General features: G+C 46.3%; 1 protein-coding gene across 1 annotated transcript; it reads left to right on the top strand.

Annotated features, from left to right (window-relative positions):
• Positions 1-6650: 6650 nt before the first annotated feature.
• LOC138580817 (glioma pathogenesis-related protein 1-like) lies at positions 6651-10499 on the top strand. The gene has a single exon (XM_069651668.1). The coding sequence runs from the start codon at positions 7533-7535 to the stop codon at positions 8295-8297; it is 765 nt and encodes a 254-aa protein (XP_069507769.1). The 5' UTR covers positions 6651-7532; the 3' UTR covers positions 8298-10499.
• Positions 10500-19022: the final 8523 nt, after the last annotated feature.

Raw genomic sequence — 19022 nt, 5'->3', positions numbered from 1 at the left:
AGGCATAGGGGGTGAAAGTTGGGAAAGCCAAGTTGCTCCTCGAAATGCTGGCATGTGCAATTAGGCAATGGTCACAAACTAACCAACCTATTTGGCTGAGTGGCCCTTGCCGAGTGTTGATGCAGAACTATCAGGTTTCTCTTTGCCATCTGTGAGAAGGCCGATAAATCATTTTTGTCATGGACCTCTGGGACTTGTAGTTTTACTAAATTAAAACAAAAGGAAAAGAAAGTTCCAGAATTAAAAGAAAAAACAGACCTGAATGGCTTTCTCAAGCATGGCTCTGAGCGATGCTGATGTCCAGTGAGCATCACTACCTTTCGAAAACAGAAAGTACAGAGAAACACATACCTTTTGGCCTCAACCCCACAAGCTTTTAATGATAAAACGAAAGCCTCCAGAAGACTGAGGAACGCGTCATGGGAACCAAAGCAAAATTAAGTGAAAGGTTGGTTAGGTAATAGTGTACAGGAGTGCAGATTTCCATTGACACAGTAGAGCCACTATATATCCTAAGCCTGCAGCTCCCTCTAGCGCTGACAACAGGCAAATCTATGCGAATTGGAATTGTCTATATATATCCTAAGGCAGAAGCTTCCACTAGTGGTGACAACAGGCAAAGCTACGGCATCGGACAAACATACATCTGGCCTTTTATTATATGGTTAGATTAGATAATAATAATACTTTTTTTAATGGTATTTATTGAGCGTGGACCTAGCTTTGGGAAACAACGGAGCGCTTTATGAGTTATAGGCGGTATTCCTCGGCGAGGGATGCAGATCACAATGGATCAGTGCAAGGGAGCGGGGGCCTAAAACAGGGGAGGAGGAAGGCAAGCAGTGTGGCAGCATGGAATCTACAAGCAACCAGGGGTGGAGCAGACCGGGCGTTCTCAGGTTAGGTGTGGAGAGGAGCGGGTATGGACCTAGCTGGTAAGGAAATCAGTCGCTTTTGCTCTGAGTCTGTTCCATTCTACCAAATGCACCTGTTGTGCCTGTCTTACTTTCCCCTCTTTTTCAGTCTGTGTTCTTTTTCTTTCTGCTGGTGCTTTTCTCTGGTGTCTTCCCTCTCCTATCAGGGGCCTGCCTTTCTTAAAGACCATGGGCACAGTCACAAACACACACCCTTTGCCGATGGCAGTGTAAGAGAGTATTCCTCCATTCATCTGTTAGAATGACGTCAAGGACCTGTAAACCCCAGTGGAAACACCCACTTTACATGGATACCTCTGCGGCTGGGGGTCTATTCCTCATCAATAATCCATGTCTATGGTGTTATAGACCAGGTCAGTATTTTACCAAATGAAAGTGGCAAACCATCCTTCACATTATGTATTTTACACTCCTGGCATTCCAAGAATTGTACGTGTCTTCTTTGCAAACTGTTTCTGTGTGCTCACAAACCACACAGACCATTTACACAGACTTGCTGGGGGTTGCGCCTGCGGTGCCAGCTGATGGAAGATGCCTTTCGCACCCGATGCTCTAGTGATGGGGATTCACCAAAAAATGTTAGTGGGACACAACGCTTGGTTTGGTCATTGTTTGGGGGCCAAATTGGTCTCTGGCCACTGCCCAACACCCGATAACCCTCCACAAAATGAATACGAGAGTGGTTTTCCCAAATGCCCCAAGATAATGTTATTTATAAAAACACACTGAGTGAATAATATTGATAGAACATTAAATTATACAAACAACACTTGAGGGCATGGGGCAACCTGAGATCCTGTCTAATGAGTTGTACTTTCAAGAATTACACAAACGAGGGCCAGTGTGACATGCACGTCATTTGCGCTTCCACGAAACAGCTTAGCACTTGTTGCTGTGCATCAAACCAGCAACTATGCACGCTCAGCAGCTGCTGTTAGAAACTGCTCTGAACACAGTGGGAGAATTGCCACAGTGCAAGGTTGTGCCCACAGGGAAGTGAGGGTGGGCCTTGCCACTCTTCCCACGCCCTATTTACGCCTCTGCCGCACCTCTGCCTTCTCTGACCCGCCTGATGGTGCAGGATCGTTTTTGCCCAATGTAAAATTCAGTAGGCACCTATAAGTTATGTTATGTTATTGTGATTTTTTAGAGCGCTATATCACTAAAGGGTATCTTGGCGCCAAATATTGCACTGCGGAAAGATCAACGTAACTTAACAGGTAAACAGCCATGTCTTAATTGCCCGCCCAAAAGACAGCAAGTCTGAATGACGCAAAGCTGGGGTGGATGTGGGTTGCATAGTGTCGAAAAGGATAGGCTGTTTTTATTGGCTTTCAGGACTTTTAGAAAGCTAAGTGAGCTAGAACGAACAACTCTCGACAGGTTACGAGACTAACGTTTATTTTCGGTCAAGTGCCTAATACAGATTTGTGAACAATACAGAGTACCTTGAATTGTATCCAACAAGCAACCGGAAGTACATTAAAGCAGGGACTCATTGATGCTACTTCCTATCACCAGCATTTTCTGTTGCAGGACCTGTTTGATGTCTGTGTCTTCTTTAGTGCTAACTGAACACTTTCGATTTCTGGTGCCCTTGCCGGGCACTACCCAGCATGACTCTGGCTGTGTTGCCCATAGACAATTGGGAGTGAAGCAAACAGCACTGAGAGTCCGAGGGCAATGGAGAGGAAAGCATCAGCACCGGGAGTCTGGGGCAATGGGGAGTAAAGCTAACAGCACTGAGAGTCAGGGGGCAATGGAGAGGAAAGCAATCAGCACTGAGAGTCTGGAAGCAATGGATAGGAAAGCAATCAGCACCGGGAGTCAGGGGCAATAGGGAGTAAAGCTGACAGCACGGAGAGTCAGTGGGCAATGGAAATGAAAGCAATCAGCACTGAGAGTCAGGGGCAATGGAAATGAAATCAATCACCACTGAGAGTCAGGGGGCAATGGAGAGGAAAGCAATCAGCACTGAGAGTCGGGGAGCAATGGAGAGGAACGCAATCAGCACCGAAAGTCAGGAGCAATGGGGAGTAAATCAAACAGCACTGACAGTCAGGGGGCAATTCAAATGAAAGCAATCACCACTACGAGTCAGGGGGCAATGGAGAGGAAAGCAATCGGCACAGAGAGGCAGGGGCAATGGGGAGGAAAGCAAGCAGCACTGAGAGTCGGGATGCAATGGAGAGGAAAGCAATCAGCACTGAGAGTCAGGGATAATGGGGAGTAAAGCAAATAGTACTGCGAGTCAGGAGGCAATGGAGAGGAAAGCAAACAGCACTGTGAGTCGGGGAGCAATGGAGAGGAAAGCAATCAGCAATGGAGAGGAAAGCAATCAGCACTGAGAGTCCGGAGTGGCACTGCGGAGTAAAGCAAACAGCACTAAGAGTCAGGGGAGAGTCATGGGGGAAATAAATCAACAATGAGAGTCAGGCTGACAATGGGGAGGAAAGCAATCAGCACTGAGAGTCAGGGGCAAAGGAGAGGAACACAATTGGCACTGAGAGTCAGGGGCAATGGAGGGAGAGGAAAGGAGTCAGCACAGAGTCAGGTAGCAATGGAAATGAAAGCAATCAGTAGTGAGAGTTAGAGGCAATGGAAATGAAAGCAATCAGCACTGAGTCGGGGGAAATGGAGAGGAAAGCAATCAGCACTGAGAGTCAGGGGCGCAATGGAGAGGAAAGCAATCAGCACTGAGAGCTTGGGTACAATGGGGAGTAAAGCAAACAGCACTGCGAGTCGGGGAAGTATAATGGGAGGAAAGAAATCAAACCCTAGAGGCAGAAGGGGAGAAAGCAATCAACACTGCGAGTCAAAGGAGAAATGAGGAGGAAAGACATCCGTACCGATCGTCAGAGGGCAATCTAGATGAAATCAATCTGCTCTGAGAGTCAGGTAGCAATGGAAATGAAAGCACAGCACTGAGAGTCAGTGGCCAATGGAAATGAAAGCAATCGCCACTGAGAGTCAGGTGGCAATGGAAATGAAAGCAATCAGTACTGAGAGTTAGGGCCAATGGAAATGAAAGCAATCAGCACTGAGAGTCAGGGGCAATGGAGAGGAAAGCAATCAGCACAGAGTCGGGGCAATGGAAAAGAAAGCAATCAGGACTGAGAGTCAGGGGCAATGGAGAGGAAAGCAATCAGCACTGAGAGTCGGGGGGCAATGGACAGGAAATAAATCAGCACTGAGAGCTGGTGGTACATATGGGGAGCAAAGTAAACAGCACTGAGAGTCGGGGAAGTATAATGGGAGGAAAGAAATCAACCCCTAGAAGCAGCAGGGGAGAAAGCATCAATACTGAGAGTCAGAGGGGCAATGAGGAGGAAAGACATCCATACTGATCGTCAGAGGGCAATCTAGAGGAAATCCATCAGCTCTGAGAGTCAGGGTTGGAATTAAAGTGGGAGAAGATGGAGTTCTGGGTCTCTGATCCTCATGCCCAAATTTGCTTGAAAAGGATAAAAGTTCCTGACAACCGTTCATGTACATACACCTCACACACCATCCCTTCAATAACAACAACAAAAATCAAACATTAGAACCTACACCATAGCATCTTCTTCTCCAATGGCTGCTATAACAGCCTCTGGCAGTAGACCCTACACCATAGCATCTTCTTCTCTAAGGGCTGCTATAACAGCCTCTGGCAGTAGACCCTGCACCATAGCATCTTCTTCTCTAAGGGCTGCTATAACAGCCTCTGGCAGTAGACCCTGCACCATAGTATCTTCTTCTCTAAGCGATGCTATAACAGCCTCTGGCAGTAGACCCTGCACCATAGCATCTTCTTCTCTAAGGGCTGCTATAAAAGCCTCTGGCAGTAGACCCTGCACCATAGCATCTTCTTCTCTAAGGGCTGCTATAACAGCCTCTGGCAGTAGACCCTGCACCATAGCATCTTCTTCTCTAAGCGATGCTATAACAGCCTCTGGCAGTAGACCCTGCACCATAGCATCTTCTTCTCTAAGGACTGCTATAACAGCCTCTGGCAGTAGACCCTGCACCATAGCATCTTCTTTTCTAAGCGATGCTATAACAGCCTCTGGCAGGCATCGCATAGCCTTTGCCTCCTCACTTTCAGGTCAGGCATGCCACCTACCTTAGGGCTTCCTTGGAAGCTGACTCCTTCGGGCATATGCCTATGACAGCTGTGGCTTTCCACAGCCGGTCACTGCTACCTCCTCCAGCAGAACTCTGCTGCCCTCAAAACATCAAATATGGCCCCACTGTTATGAGAGTGGGAGGACTCCACAACGCACTTCGAGTGGGGAAGGATACACCCTTGCACCGGCCAGCCTGCACCCTTATCAGACCTCTTGGTGGCACCACCTAGCTGTGTGCCAGATATCACTAAGTACCTTCCTTGAGAGCCACATCTCATAAATGGCCAATAGCATCAATCAATCAATATGTCATGACACCCTCAAAATGTTTTATTCGCAGTATGCAATTTAATTTTAAAATACTCTGGGCAGCGCACAATATTTTCGGAAACAACCAAGAGGGTTTAATTAACAATGCATTGGGATAGTGTGAGAATGTACCTGCATGAGGTGGTGTGATGTGTCCAGAAGTAGAATTTTGAATGCACCAAAACAGGAGAGGTAATGGGAAAAAAGGTTTCCTGTAGACATCAACACGCATGTTTTAACCCTATTAAGGAATCTTAGTGTGCAGAACTTCATCAGGACGTAATCAAATATGACTAATTGTGGTTCCAAAGGACCAGAGTTCGAGGCTGCATATGGGAAAGTTAATCTCTCTTGCTTATTCCATATACTTTTGTACTTATGGTATGAGGGGGAACATATTTTCTGAACGCTGCTACTAAAATGTTGCTTCCTGTTCTAAACAAGGATCCTTGTTCGGAGAAGGTCGGGGGTCGGGTGGGGCGGGGCGGGGTCGACGTTAGCGGCAATTTCAACACTTAGTCGCGTCTGTCTTTGAAGAGTGGCAACAAGATGTACTTCCTCTTTATTCGGAAACTGTGCTTTCTGAGAAATGATGGCAATAACAACGCCTTGTATGCAACCGGTAGCACAAACGTACTCAATAGACAACTCACTCAATAGAGGGCATACGGACCATCACTCTTCTTACTCCAGCATGCCTCCTCCGGAAGTGATCTAGACAGCCAGCGTCGGTCTGGGGCGTAAAATTGGCTCGACAACTAATGAAAAAGTGGCCCACAGTCGCAAATGGCAATGTGTTACTTTTGTGACAAGCTATTTGATTAGTACCCAAATGTATTGCAAATTATGAATTTGAAATTAATATTTGTTCAGTGAAAGTGGTCAAAACGTCTAGCTGCTCAGTGAAGCAACTCATCAAACAAGACCATGTGGGGCAAAAAACTGGCCCACACTAGTATGTTGGGCCTGTACTTCAGCCTGTACACAACACAACACCATCCTATGGCCTGTCATGGCTGCCCTCCCTTGACGTATGGCTGAGGTGTCATGGCTGCTGCCTCGCTTGGGACTACATTAACCTCCTTAAAAGGACTTATGAAATGCGCCTGAACGCAGTATACCCCCCCCCCCCCCCCCATGTCCCCGTGCGTGCGGGTGTGGCGAGGCTGCAGAGCGGGGGCGAGGTGGGGGGCGGTTTCACAATGAGTACACCAGCTCTCTCCTAAACAGGATGCTGCGGTCGGGCCCTGCAACTTCTGCATTTTAGAAATGTCCCCATCTCCTAAGAGTCCGCGAGAGAACAAAAACCAGATAGCAGGAAAACCTAGCTCAGGAACCGATATCGCCACCGCAGAGATACAAACAAATCTGTTCTGGCGCTTCCATCACAGGGAAATACGTCTGTACATTCCACTGCGCGAAGACCCCGGGGACACGTAGCACCTGATAACCTATAGCACTACAACAACAGAGAGAAACACACCCTGTTCTGGAACCTTTACTGCGCCGTTTCAGAGAAAACAACAGCCAGTACAGGAACCATCCTTAAGGAGAACAGCAACTTGTCCGAGGCGGAGTAATACCAACGCAGAGAAAACAACCTGCCGTGGAACCTGAGAAGAACCTGTGTAGTGCCTCTAGTGGGTCACAGAGAGAACAACACCCGGTTCTTAATCCTGCAGACTGAACAACACGTGCAGGGACCTGTACCGTTACCACTGAGAGAATAACAACAACCTGTGCCGAAACTTCTTGTGCCACCACGCAGACAAAATTCACATGAACGCATTGTACTTCCCTCGTGAGAACCGTCGTGGGGCACAACAAGCAACGTTTCAAATAAAACAGCTTGCACAGGCATCTCTAGAGCCAGCACAGAGAGACCAGCAAGCGGTGGAGGGAGTTATTGTGGCACCACAGAGAGAAAACGAAAACCTGTGCAGAGGCTTGTGGTAACTCTACAGAGAGAGCAACACCCTGCACAGGGATCTGTGATCAGGCCACATGGAGCAATTTCCAATGAACCCAACCCAAACACATAGGGAATTATAACCTGCGTTGGGCTCTACACTCCACCCACCAAGCACAAACCTGTGAAGGGGCTTAGAATCCCACCAGAGGGAGCACACTTTGGGTAAGAACCTTCCACCCACACTAAGAGGTTGCACACCTTAGGAGCATGGCACCGGGGGAGCCTCTGATGTGCCTCCTGCTGCTGGCACTGTGCTGTGGCACCAGCCACCAGGCCTACATGAAGCCACCCAGCCGCAGGGACCCTGAGTTTATACAAAAATGTGTCAACGACCACAACAGAGCCCGGGCCCAGGTGTCACCGAGCGCCAGCAACATGAGGCACATGACCTGGGACCCTGCATTGGCCACCGTGGCCCAGGCTTGGGCCGACCAGTGCGCCTTTGGTCACAATCCCGACATTAAGACACCTAACAAAGTCCACCCAACGTTCGCCACAGTTGGGGAAAATATATGGCTCGGGAGCAGCCATAGTCAGATCTCGCCTGTGCAGCTATGGGTGGCAGAGGACAAGCATTACAACTATGAGAGCAATACATGTTCTGCCATATGCGGTCACTACACGCAGGTCAACTGGGCAGAAACCTACAAAGTCGGGTGCGCCGCCCAATTTTGCCCACAGGTCACCAATTACCCAGGCGCCTCTGATTTGATCATCCTGGTGTGCAATTATGGACCAGCTGGAAATTACCCGAGGAAACCCTACAGCGCGGGCCAACCGTGCAGCCAATGCTCACGTGGTGATAAGTGCAGAGGCGCGCTGTGCGTGAACGCAGAACGTGACGGGGTTGAAGGTCACGACGCGCCCGGATCTGGTGCTGGAGCAGCTCTACCCCAGTCAGGGGCCTGCTTTGCTCTTCGTGACCTAGCGCTGCTTTGTGCGTGTGCTCACGCCTTAAATGGCGCGCTCTGAAGAAAGACTGCCGAACAATTTTGTAAAAGACATGTTTGAATTTTATAGAAATGGTTTAAATGCACACATGAAGACTGATTTATGGGAAAGTAGTAATATTGCCTGGTGACAAAATGCCTCTTACTGCCTGAAAATCTGCTATCTCCTGCATCAGGCTGGTGGAGAGAGCTTTGCAAATAACCACGCTTCACACCTCTCCATTGCATTATTAATAGTAACCGCTGTTTGGATCAAAGGGATTGAAATGGAGTAATGTGGATTAAAAAAAAAAGTTTCGTTTTGTTGCCCGCTTTATTAAAGTTTGTCAAAAGTGTTTTTGTGACGTATTAGGTCAGACATTTGTTCTGAATCTTTGAAAGAGGGAAAAAGCTGCATGCATTTCTGGACAGGGTGATGGCACATTTTAAACACGGTACAAAAAGGGGGGATCCTAATGCATTGGGTTATGCTGTAATTAAGTGGCCTACTTACATCACAGTTCCCTAATTTATCATCCCAACAACATGTCATTGCCACCCCTTGTACTTTAACCTGTCTCCTCTTCCTACCACTCCCTCCTGATACTAAATCATCCCTCGCACCTTTTTCTGCCAGCAAGCCCCTGTCCCCTTTCTTCTCCTAGTTTATTCCCCAGTGCCATTCCTTTTGCTATGTAGTTTTTCACTGTCCTGTACCATATGCTACACATAATTGGCTTGAACCAAAATATATCCTGTCCTCCTCCTTATAAGTGCAGATCCAGGATTTGGAAAGAGTCATGTGACATTTCAAGATTGGAGCTGCAGAGTGGGGAGGGTGAAGGGGTGAGAGAAAACAATGGATAGGGTTGGTGGCAGATTCTTTTTTAAACAATTGGCACATTTTGCCCTGTTTTAACAGTACCTTCTGTCTAGAAGAAGATAGTTTTAAGCAATATATTTAGCAGCAGGGTTTATGATCCAACTTATCTTTGCAAAAGCACAAGAACCGTTCTGTGAATTATCTTCATTTTTAGGCACCATCTTAAGGTCAGGCGTAGTCATTCTATCAGCCGTTGGCTTACTTGATCCCAATGGAACATGTCCACATGTCTTCCAGGTATCCCCATCGCAGTAGGCTGGAGCCACTGCAGCAGCATCACATGGGCGCCTGCACATAATTATCACTTCAGAGGCAGCGCTAGCAGTATATGCCAACAAGTAAGGATCCTTTTCACTCCACCCTCCCTCTTCCCCTAGTCTGCTTCTCGAAGTACCATCACATCTTTCCCGCACAGTGGAAGGCCAGCAAGCACATAGTTGTATCAGTCACATGGCATCATACGGGTCTCTCACCGACCCTGGCCCAGAACAACCAGCTTTTAAGAAGCATCAGTAGAGTTTTGTAAGCCAGATCAGGCTCGGACCGGGTCGAGCAAAGTGTCTGGCTCAAGCCTGAACCTACTTTGAACCACTAGCCACCCAAAAAATGGGCCATGCCCTGTCTGCTCATTCAGCAGAAACGAATCACACATTCTTGCCTGGCAAGGTACCGTTAGCATCTACTGACTTCTGGTCCTGCCTGCAGCACAGCACTTGGCTCATGTGGGATTGCCTTGAATCTTCCTTCACTGCCTCTTGGGGTCATGCTGGTAGGAGTCGTGCAGAGCAAGCTACCTCCAGAGGTAACGCTGACAGAAATCATACAGAGTGAGTGGGCCCTGTGTTACCAGCAGCTCATTCCAAGGAACGTGTGTGTGTGCTTGCCAGGAGATGGGAGTGCAGGGAGCCAGTCTTTGATTGTGGGTCAAGTGAGAGACTCAATGGTCACATGTGTACCTGAAAGCCCCCCTCCCAGGTGCATCCTCCCATGCCTTCTTCCAAGATCATGAAAATGAATCTGCAAATAGCCCCCAGACTCCTTTTAAACCTAGCTGGTCCATTCCCATGTCATGAAACCTAGTATACGAAACACTGATTGTCATAGAGTAGTTGTTTTTTTGCTCTGTGTCTGTACATTATGAAAGTATAGTTGCAAAACCTAAAGGATATTTTTTTTAGTATAGAATTCCTTTGCATTCTCAAATTTGTTGCATTCCATTTATGGGAGTAAAAATAAAGCTACAGTTGTACTCTTTTCGCTTAACATAACTATGTATTTATTTACAGGTTGATGTATAATGTGATTTGGTATGCTTCTATTCATCTTTCTGTTGGGCAATAAAACACATATTTGTATCAGCTAGAGGTGAGACGATTTCTGGTCAAATGTCGAAAGTGCAGAGAGGTCCCAATCTGGTCTTCAGCTTTTACATTAAATGTGTTATTCTATGCAATTACTGTTCTTACTGTGCCAAACCTGGCAGGCCAAGTATGGGCTTAGCGTTATGGGGCAGGGACGAGGGAAATTCAGAAAGCTGTTAAAAACTCATCTTTTCAGACTGGTCTGCCTGCTTGGATGGCGCCTTGCTTTAAACAGCTTTCTGGGCTACTGTAAACCCATTGGGTCACCGCTTACACCCCAGAACTTTTTAAACATTAATATCCTGGCAAGAGTGTCCCCTTCTCCCCCTTGTACTTGTTGAACACTGGGCTCACCGGACGCATGCTGCTCATGAAGTCGTTTACTGTTGTGTCTCTTGCATTTGTCAGATACCTGCCGGACAGCTTCTTGCCCTTCTCCATTTCTCCCTCTCTATTGAACATGTATTGGTCTTAATGCCCCAAGAACCTTTTAATTACCTTTTTGTTTGTACCTCTCCTGTGTCTCTATATAGTCTTGCCCACTCCTTCCTTCAGGGGTGCCACGAAGAAAAGCTTGCGTTGCGAGTCGCGCCTGATAAATACATTCCATTGGGGGCAATGGTAGTATGTCCTGGTTGTTCCTTCTGCATTCTGGGACATAAAGTACCAGATTTATAATGGGCAATCCGGGACTACAAGTCCCAGAATGCAAAGGAAATAAAAATTCGAACTGAGCCAGCATCTCCCAACTAGAATGGTGTTTGGTTCTTCCAAGCCAGACAGCTGATTCTCTGGTTCGCCCTCCTCTAGGCACCAGCATGTTGCTAATCCTCCCATCTATGCCCCCTGCTGACTCCACACCCCAACTTCCTGTAAGGATTGTTTACAATCATGGGGAAGTAGTCAAAAGGCTTGTCCAAAAGTATGTATACATGGCCGAATTGGAAATCATTAAATGGCAACAGAAAGGCGTTTGTGGGGGCTCGGGGTTGGGGCTAAGTTACCCATCATAACTCAAAATGTAAACCAGTCAATGGATTGGGGGTTACCTTACATGTACAGTCACCGCTAATTAAGCAAATGTGAAATCCCAGTAAAGGTATTAACACTGAATACGACCCACATTTGTCACTAACTAATTTCTAACAAATATTCAGACAAACAGCTTTCTAGTTGTCCCCTGCCAGGTTTGAGATTCTCTGCAATGCCTGGTGTTTTAGCTCATATCATTGTGCATGTATGTACAACACTTTTCCAACTATAAATTCAAGACTAGAAGCAGCGGAATGAAAGGTGTTGGGGGTCTAAACGCCAGGGCCGAATCACCATTCTGCCTGACATGGGACCACACAAGAGCTCTGCCAACTCTCTGCTTTATTTTTATAGCCATCGAAGACCTGCTCCAAATAAATCCTTCTGGTAAAGCTACCTGGTTTTTAGTTTAGGCTATTAGGTGGTCTTTGCGCCACCTATAAGCTGAAACTATTGCATTCGATTACAGAGAGGAATAGTGCATGAGGGACACACAGATTGTAGGTGTTGTTTGGATATTTGCCCACCCATTGACTGCCCATGGCCATGCTAATCCCTATGGCCATTTGCACACAGCCCTCCCACCCCCCACCTAAAACACCTTCTCATGGGAACTCTTTAAGCTCGCTTTATTCAAGACTTACCATCAAACTTTGCACTCCAAGTGCGGACAGTGTTTATTCAAATCAGTTTTCTGAGAGTTAATGACCTAATTGGAGCTGTAAACTCACGAGTGGTGTAATAAAAATGTCTTAACCAGGTCTGCCTTCAGCCACACTATGCGTGCCGTTCACTGAAGTCCTGTTAAGAACTAGCCTTGGCAAAGTCAACAGTTTTGGCTTGTATATAAGTATTAGGCATTTGGCGGGCACTGCTATTAGATGCCCAGGTACTTGCACCATGTCGCACCTGATACCATCAATGGCCGGATAATACCACTATAGCAGTACCTTGCAAGTGCCTTTCCCATGCCTACATAAAAGCCCAAACTGTTGGCATTGCCGATGCTTGTTTTTATTCGTCATTGACACATGCATGCAGCGTTGATGTAATTGCAATTAATTGCCCACCCCACCACCCCAAAAATGAAAGAAACATAATTGAAATGGACGTTACATTTTCAAAATGTTTTAAGAAAAGCGCTTTACTTAGTCATTCAGTGTAACTGTTAGAGTGCCATCAGTGTGAGGGTAACTCGTGTCTCTGAGGGGTTTTGGCATCCAGATGCTAATGCGCCATCTCTCGACTTCATGACAGCATCCCACAATCACATGGTCTCTTTGCTCCACTCGCAAACAGTGAGTGGGGCCCACTCTGCTGAACGTTCAGTAGTAACCAAAGGCTGCAAACCTTAGCATCACCCTTTCTAAGAACATTCTTTTATGTTCAAAGGTTTCAAAGTGAACCGTAGAAAAGGAAAAGCACAGAAACTGCACTGGAGTCTCACCATGTATAACCAGGCACAGATGAATGATTAATGCTTTGTTCTAAATATTATTTTATTTTAAAATCAGCATCCTGAGCTGCTTCCTCTTTTCAGGTGGTCATGTGTGCCACACACCTGATGTCAGATTTGCCAGGCAGAGCCTCACTTCTCTTTTTCTCCTTTCTTTGCCTTATGGCCAGAAGGCAAGTTGCGCACGTGTTGACGTCTCTGCTTGGCTTGGTGAATGGCTATTCACATATATGATTGGTTATTTATAATGTGCTTAATACCCAGAGGTTTCTAAGTGTGGACCCAGAGATTGAACCTGTGTTGCTCAGTGTTGTCTTGTTTCCAAGGCGAGCACGTTGCCCATGAGCTATCCTCCCACGTGGAAGCCAAGCCATTCGCTCTACTACCCATGTGCGGGAAGCCTTATATAAAACATTACTCTTGAGTTAAAAGGAATCTCAAATCTAGTGGGGGTGTTATGCCACATAGGGCTGACTCTGTGAGGAACAGACACACCAGTCTTTACACGGGGAACGAGGGCAGCACACCCCCTCGCCCTCATACACAACCACGCCCATCTCAGGGTGCTGAGGGGTGAGGCCCATCTGTGTGCCAGGAACACTGATAGGAAAATCTAAGAAGCAGGGGATTGCTGGAATTCCTCAGGCTTGGCATCTGGGATCAGAGTAGCAGCGGATCTATGGGAACATTTCAAGGAAAAAATATGAAGCCCAAAATACTGAAGACCCCCCTCACCAGGGCCCCTCCACATACCCCTTTGTTTCATTAACTTAACCCACCCCCCACATATACACAATATATATATATAAAAATAGGAAAATCCATTGGAGCCATGTCACACACGCCATAGCCCCCCTAGTAGCCATTGCTGGAAGTTCACCACCAGTTCTGAGCCAGAATAGAAAGTCATTGTGGGCATGCAAATTAGCCCAACTGCAAACCATTTTCTCCAGGAAATTGTCTTTGTCTAAGAGGGCAGTGCTACTTTATACATAAGAAACCAAAGACAAACATTTAGCAAGGCTGTCAGGACAACTACATACCTGTTTTCACCCTTATTAGGGATCATCAGTGCAGTGTAGTGCTGGCAGCCTTGTGGTTGGAGCATTTGGCCATGTTTTAGTAACGCCCAGAAAGTTATGGTGGGTTTAAAAAGGTTTGAAAAAATCCTTTCACTTGAAATGTGAAAATAGGTAAATCAATTGGAGACAAGTCACACACTCCACAGCACCCCTAGTAGCCATTGCTGGAAATTCACCTCCAGTTTTGAACCGCAACAGCAATGCATTGTGGGTATGCAAATTAGCCCAAATGGACACCTTTTTCTCATGAAATTGTCTTTGTCTAAGAGGGCAGTGCTACTTTATACATAGCTTTATCAATCTAAGACAGGCATTTTGCAAGGCTGTCAAGACAACTACATACTGCAACCAGGTATGTAGTTGTCCTGACAGCAGAGGCTATGAGGGCCGGATAATGAACTGCATAGGTCAGACGCAGTCTGCGATGAAAGAAGGGCAGAAGAGCGGGATGTGGCGGAGCAACACTGGAGTGAAAATTGTAGTGGCGCGTGGAGTAGAGATGGTGGGGGATCATGAATCGAATTGCTATTGGGGGTGCAAGAGCATTGTAAGGCGTGTATGCTCTCTCCCGTAACATCTAAATAACTTCTTGCCCGCTCTTAGGTGCCGCTCATTGCCCCCACCACACCAGCAGGAATGTGGGGTAGAGACCTGCCCGATTCTAAAAATAAGATGGTCAGCTTTTTCCTGAACCTTCTGGAGTCACCCTTTGGGCCCTGTTTTGAAGGCCACATCTGAAAAGTGGTGTCCAGTTCAGTAAGCCACATCATAACTATTGTCTTCTGGAGACCTGAAATAGAGTCTGCAAAATGGTGACAGGCTCTGGAAGCAATATCTTGAGAATCTCGTCCATCTCCATGGCTTTATTTGGAACCACTACTTCAAATGCCCTGTGTCCTTATGGCCACGTCTGGAGTATTTCAACCATCTTTGTAGGCCTTATCTGGAGGATTGTGTCCAATTCTGGATCTTGCATCTTTTGGATTGCAGCCAGTTCTAGAGGACACATCTGGAGAAAGGCGCCCAGACTAGTGGGCAGCTCCACAACATTGTGCGCAGTTCCAGATTCTTCACCGGTGGAGGAGGAGGAGAGAAACAGCAAGTTGAATCTGTCGGAGGGAGAGTCCTGTCAGAGATGTATCGGGCTGATAAGGTAGGGGCTGGAGAGTGCCCTACTGCCTGCAGGTCCAGAAGGGGCAGTGAACGCGCCACAGATGAATCAAAGGGCAAACAACACTATCTAAGCTCAAAACGACACCTGGATAGACACAAGTCAACACAAATATTATGAGAAAAAGGGCAAAGCTGGGTACGTTGGGTAGGTTTCCAGGCACATCTGGCACAAAGACACCCGTCTTCCAAGAAATTGGTATTGTTCTTGACAACCTCTTCCAAGATATGCTATAATGAAGGTTAATCATAATAGTAACTTTAAAAAAACACGTTTTGATCTTTTGACCATGTCGATGCCACCCTTTCCTGCTCTATGATAAGAATAGAGTGCTTGGCACTATTGCCGAAAATAAATGCCACCTACCTTTCCCCCGTTTAAACAGCGCTAGGTAAAACCAAAAAAACATTGCCACGCCAACGTGAGGCCCAACACGAGGATTTTGTAAAATAGACTGCCTCCTTCTAGTGCTTCAAAGGGAAGCCATTTTCTTGGACGTCGTTTCAACAACACGTGATGTGAGATCACGGATATAATGCTTCAAAATGTCGCCTAGTACAAAATGTGCAAAACGAGATACGGCCAGGTTAGGGATGGTTTAAAATGGATACGTTTTCCTTCAAGCGCATTTTACATACTAAAATGTAAGAAATACCAATCTTCACCTCCTACAACATTTGGAAACAAAATGTATTAATTGAAATGTGCAAAGTTTCAATTTAATTTTACAGAAAATTGATCTCTTTTTGAAGGACAGAAAGATGCTTGCCACTGGACTGTGAACCTTTGAGAAAAGGAATATTGGGTGATATCGGGGTGACGTTTGCTGAGATTGTTTTGTTTTGTTTGTTTTTAGAATGTAATGTCTTTATTGAAAGCAACGGTTAGGAGAGTAAGAGCTCAGATCTCATGGGTTACCCTTACAGTATTCCCGCTTCTCAATGTCACGTGATGTATTTTAGTGGCATACAAATCGCAAGTCTAAACCCGACCTTTGGCGAGAGCTGCCTTATTTGCATGTACTCGATGACATACACTGTTATGTAAATATTCCTATACGCTCAAGGAAAAAATTTACATTTTTCAGGTAGCAGTTACAAAGAAAATGAAGAATTACATCTGTGACAAAATTAAGTGGTAAATCAATGTCAATTATTCTGGTTAATTGTTTTTCCTCCGTGACTCCTAAAAGAAGCTCGTGTGATTAAAAACTACCTTGAAGTAATTTTGTATATAAACAACATATATTTCACTGGAAGGGGAAACTTATTAATATCATCCAAATGTTACTGCTTTTTAAATATTTTTTTGACTTCACTTAGAGGCAACAGTTAGATGAAGACCATGGGCCTCATTACGGGTCTGGCGGTAACCCTGCTGGTGATACCGGCGGGTTGCCGCCAGACCCGAAAAAAATGATTGGCGCTTGACTTCTTGGTAACACTGGGGGATTACAACCCCGGCGGTCCGGGAAGTCAGGCGCAAGTAATTTCTACGTCCCCATTCCCAGTAGGGACCAAGGAAGTACTGGAACCTTTGTTAACGGTGCCAGTGCTTCCGTGATGGCCTGCCTACCGTGGCCGCTTTACCTGGCAGGCTCAGGGATGTTGGGCATAACGGCTCCTGCAGGCAAACCTGTAGTGTGCTAGTCCGGAAACAACGGTGCCGGTAGGCTTACCGGCACTGTTGTTTCCGGACCGGCTCACTTGTAATGATGCACTATGGCTTTCCTTCTGCTGAGCTCTTTACATTTATTGATTCTCATGAAAGACTATATACAATAACAAGAAACAGGTCTGAATTGATTCCACAAAAAAGCCCCATGGTAGTTATGAAATATAATTGAGAGCCTTTAATGGCTGACGATAAATGGGTTGTGTTCAAAATTGGATTATATATATATATATATATATACACAAATTAGAGTGGGTATTTGGTGGGTCGGCTGAGGGAGAGTGGGTGAGGTGTAAGATTGTAAGATTGTAGTGGTAAAGAGTTAGGTGGTGAATGAGAAGGTCTAGTGGAGGGGTGGGGTTATGACCTGGTATCTTCTTGGGGCTTGGCTTAGAATCTTTACTTGGATCTGGAGCCTGAGGTCTACTCCAGAATCATGCAGCATGGGGGGAGGGGGGAGTGGTAGGGGATTGCGGCCTGGTGGGTGTTTTATAAGTCAAACCTTCATTGGTTTGCGTGGCTTGATGTACAGGAGACAGGGTTCGAATAGGATCTTGATTCGGGTTAACAGGCTATTTGGTGAGACAGCCATAAACCTTTTAAGGGAGAGGAGAAGGCTGTGAGGATTGTTCACATGGTGGGGGCTACTAAATTCATCTTAGAGTCTAGAGGGCTTGTGAGATGGGCTGGACACCTTGCCCGCCGTCACAATCATTGTGAGGGATTGCGGATATGTCTCACTGTGCAGCCCTTGTTTCGTTGTGATTTTCTAGTTTTAGTTCTGTAAATTGAAGAGCCGTGCCTTGAACTGTTTCCTGAACGTCAGGCGGTTATCTTCCATGGGGGTGTGTTTAGGTTGCCAGAGTTTTGTGGCTATTAAGGAGAATGAGGATCCTCCTTGTTGTCTCTTATTGGAGTCTGGGACTCGGACTGGTAAGGCGTTACTGGATATATGTTCCCTGGAATGCATGTAATGTAGGACATCCACCTGGAAGATGGTGGGCCCTTTGCATGGTAAGAGAGGTGGGCCATGCAAAGAATGTTTAAATGTGTTCTTTTCTTGACAGGCAGCCAAGGAAGTGTGTGGGTGCTGGGGAAAAGTGTTTAAACCTTTTCATCCTGTGGAGTAGTTTGGCAACTTTGTAGTCAAACTGATGTGATTAAGAGTATAATGTGGCATGTAGTGATGCTTAGTGCCCCATATATTGGTGATACTCAGGTTCAAATCTTCTGGGCGAATAAAGCCTAGTCGTGTTAGCGACATTTGCTGTCCATTGTCATTGGCTGTCTGGCGACAGTTGATCAGATGAACCTGCACCACACCATCATCATCCTCTAGAAAGGAGAATATAACAGTGGCAACAAGATGGTAAAGGATTCTCCACAGGTCTAACTCAATTTTCCAAAAGCAATGACAACATTGCCTAGCTGCGAGAAGTGACAATTGATGATTCACACTCTTTTGTTGCTGCCAGGAGATGTCCAGTCATGCAAGGGGAAGCGCCCCCAGCATTGTTACTGTATTCTTCAGGTATCCAGCCTGTAACATGCTCTCAATGGGAAGCGGCATCTGAAAATGACACCAATCCCTTGGATGGTGAAGAGTTTTCTCCCTACACATAAAGACATTGGTCTGCAACATCCTTGCAAGGGCTTCCTTTTGACAATGGCAGCACAAAATGCTGATGGCTCGGACATGGCTGATGTGCACTTACAAGCTAAAAGGTGAGTAAAAATACAATATGTGGCAAGAAAGTGAACATTGTGTTGGAGCAGGACAATTACTATACTTGGGAACAATCCTTACATGAATCTGTTCCTGATTTTGTGACAGGCCCCCAGGAATTGGCCAACATGTGTGCACTTGGCCCTGCGACTGATCAATTCATTCATGATCAGTTAATAGTCCAATGTGGAGACTTAAAAGCACAAAAAGCATTGTGGCCCCATGGAGATCAACGTTAACGCTGGAGGAAGCCATCTTAGTGTGGCACAATCCATTCAATATAGCTTACGCTGAAAGGGTCTGAGCCTCAAGAAGAAGTATCTTCAGTGGTTCTTCTTTCTACTCCCAGCAATGACACCTCAACATCCGGTCCATCACGCTTC

The sequence above is a fragment of the Ambystoma mexicanum genome, chromosome 3p (genome assembly GCF_040938575.1).
Source record: "Ambystoma mexicanum isolate Mex_15411 chromosome 3p, UKY_AmexF1_1, whole genome shotgun sequence".
In the NCBI taxonomy this organism is placed as follows: domain Eukaryota; kingdom Metazoa; phylum Chordata; class Amphibia; order Caudata; family Ambystomatidae; genus Ambystoma; species Ambystoma mexicanum.
Note: the sequence above shows the minus strand (reverse complement) of the source record. Positions and strands in the feature narration are given on the sequence as shown.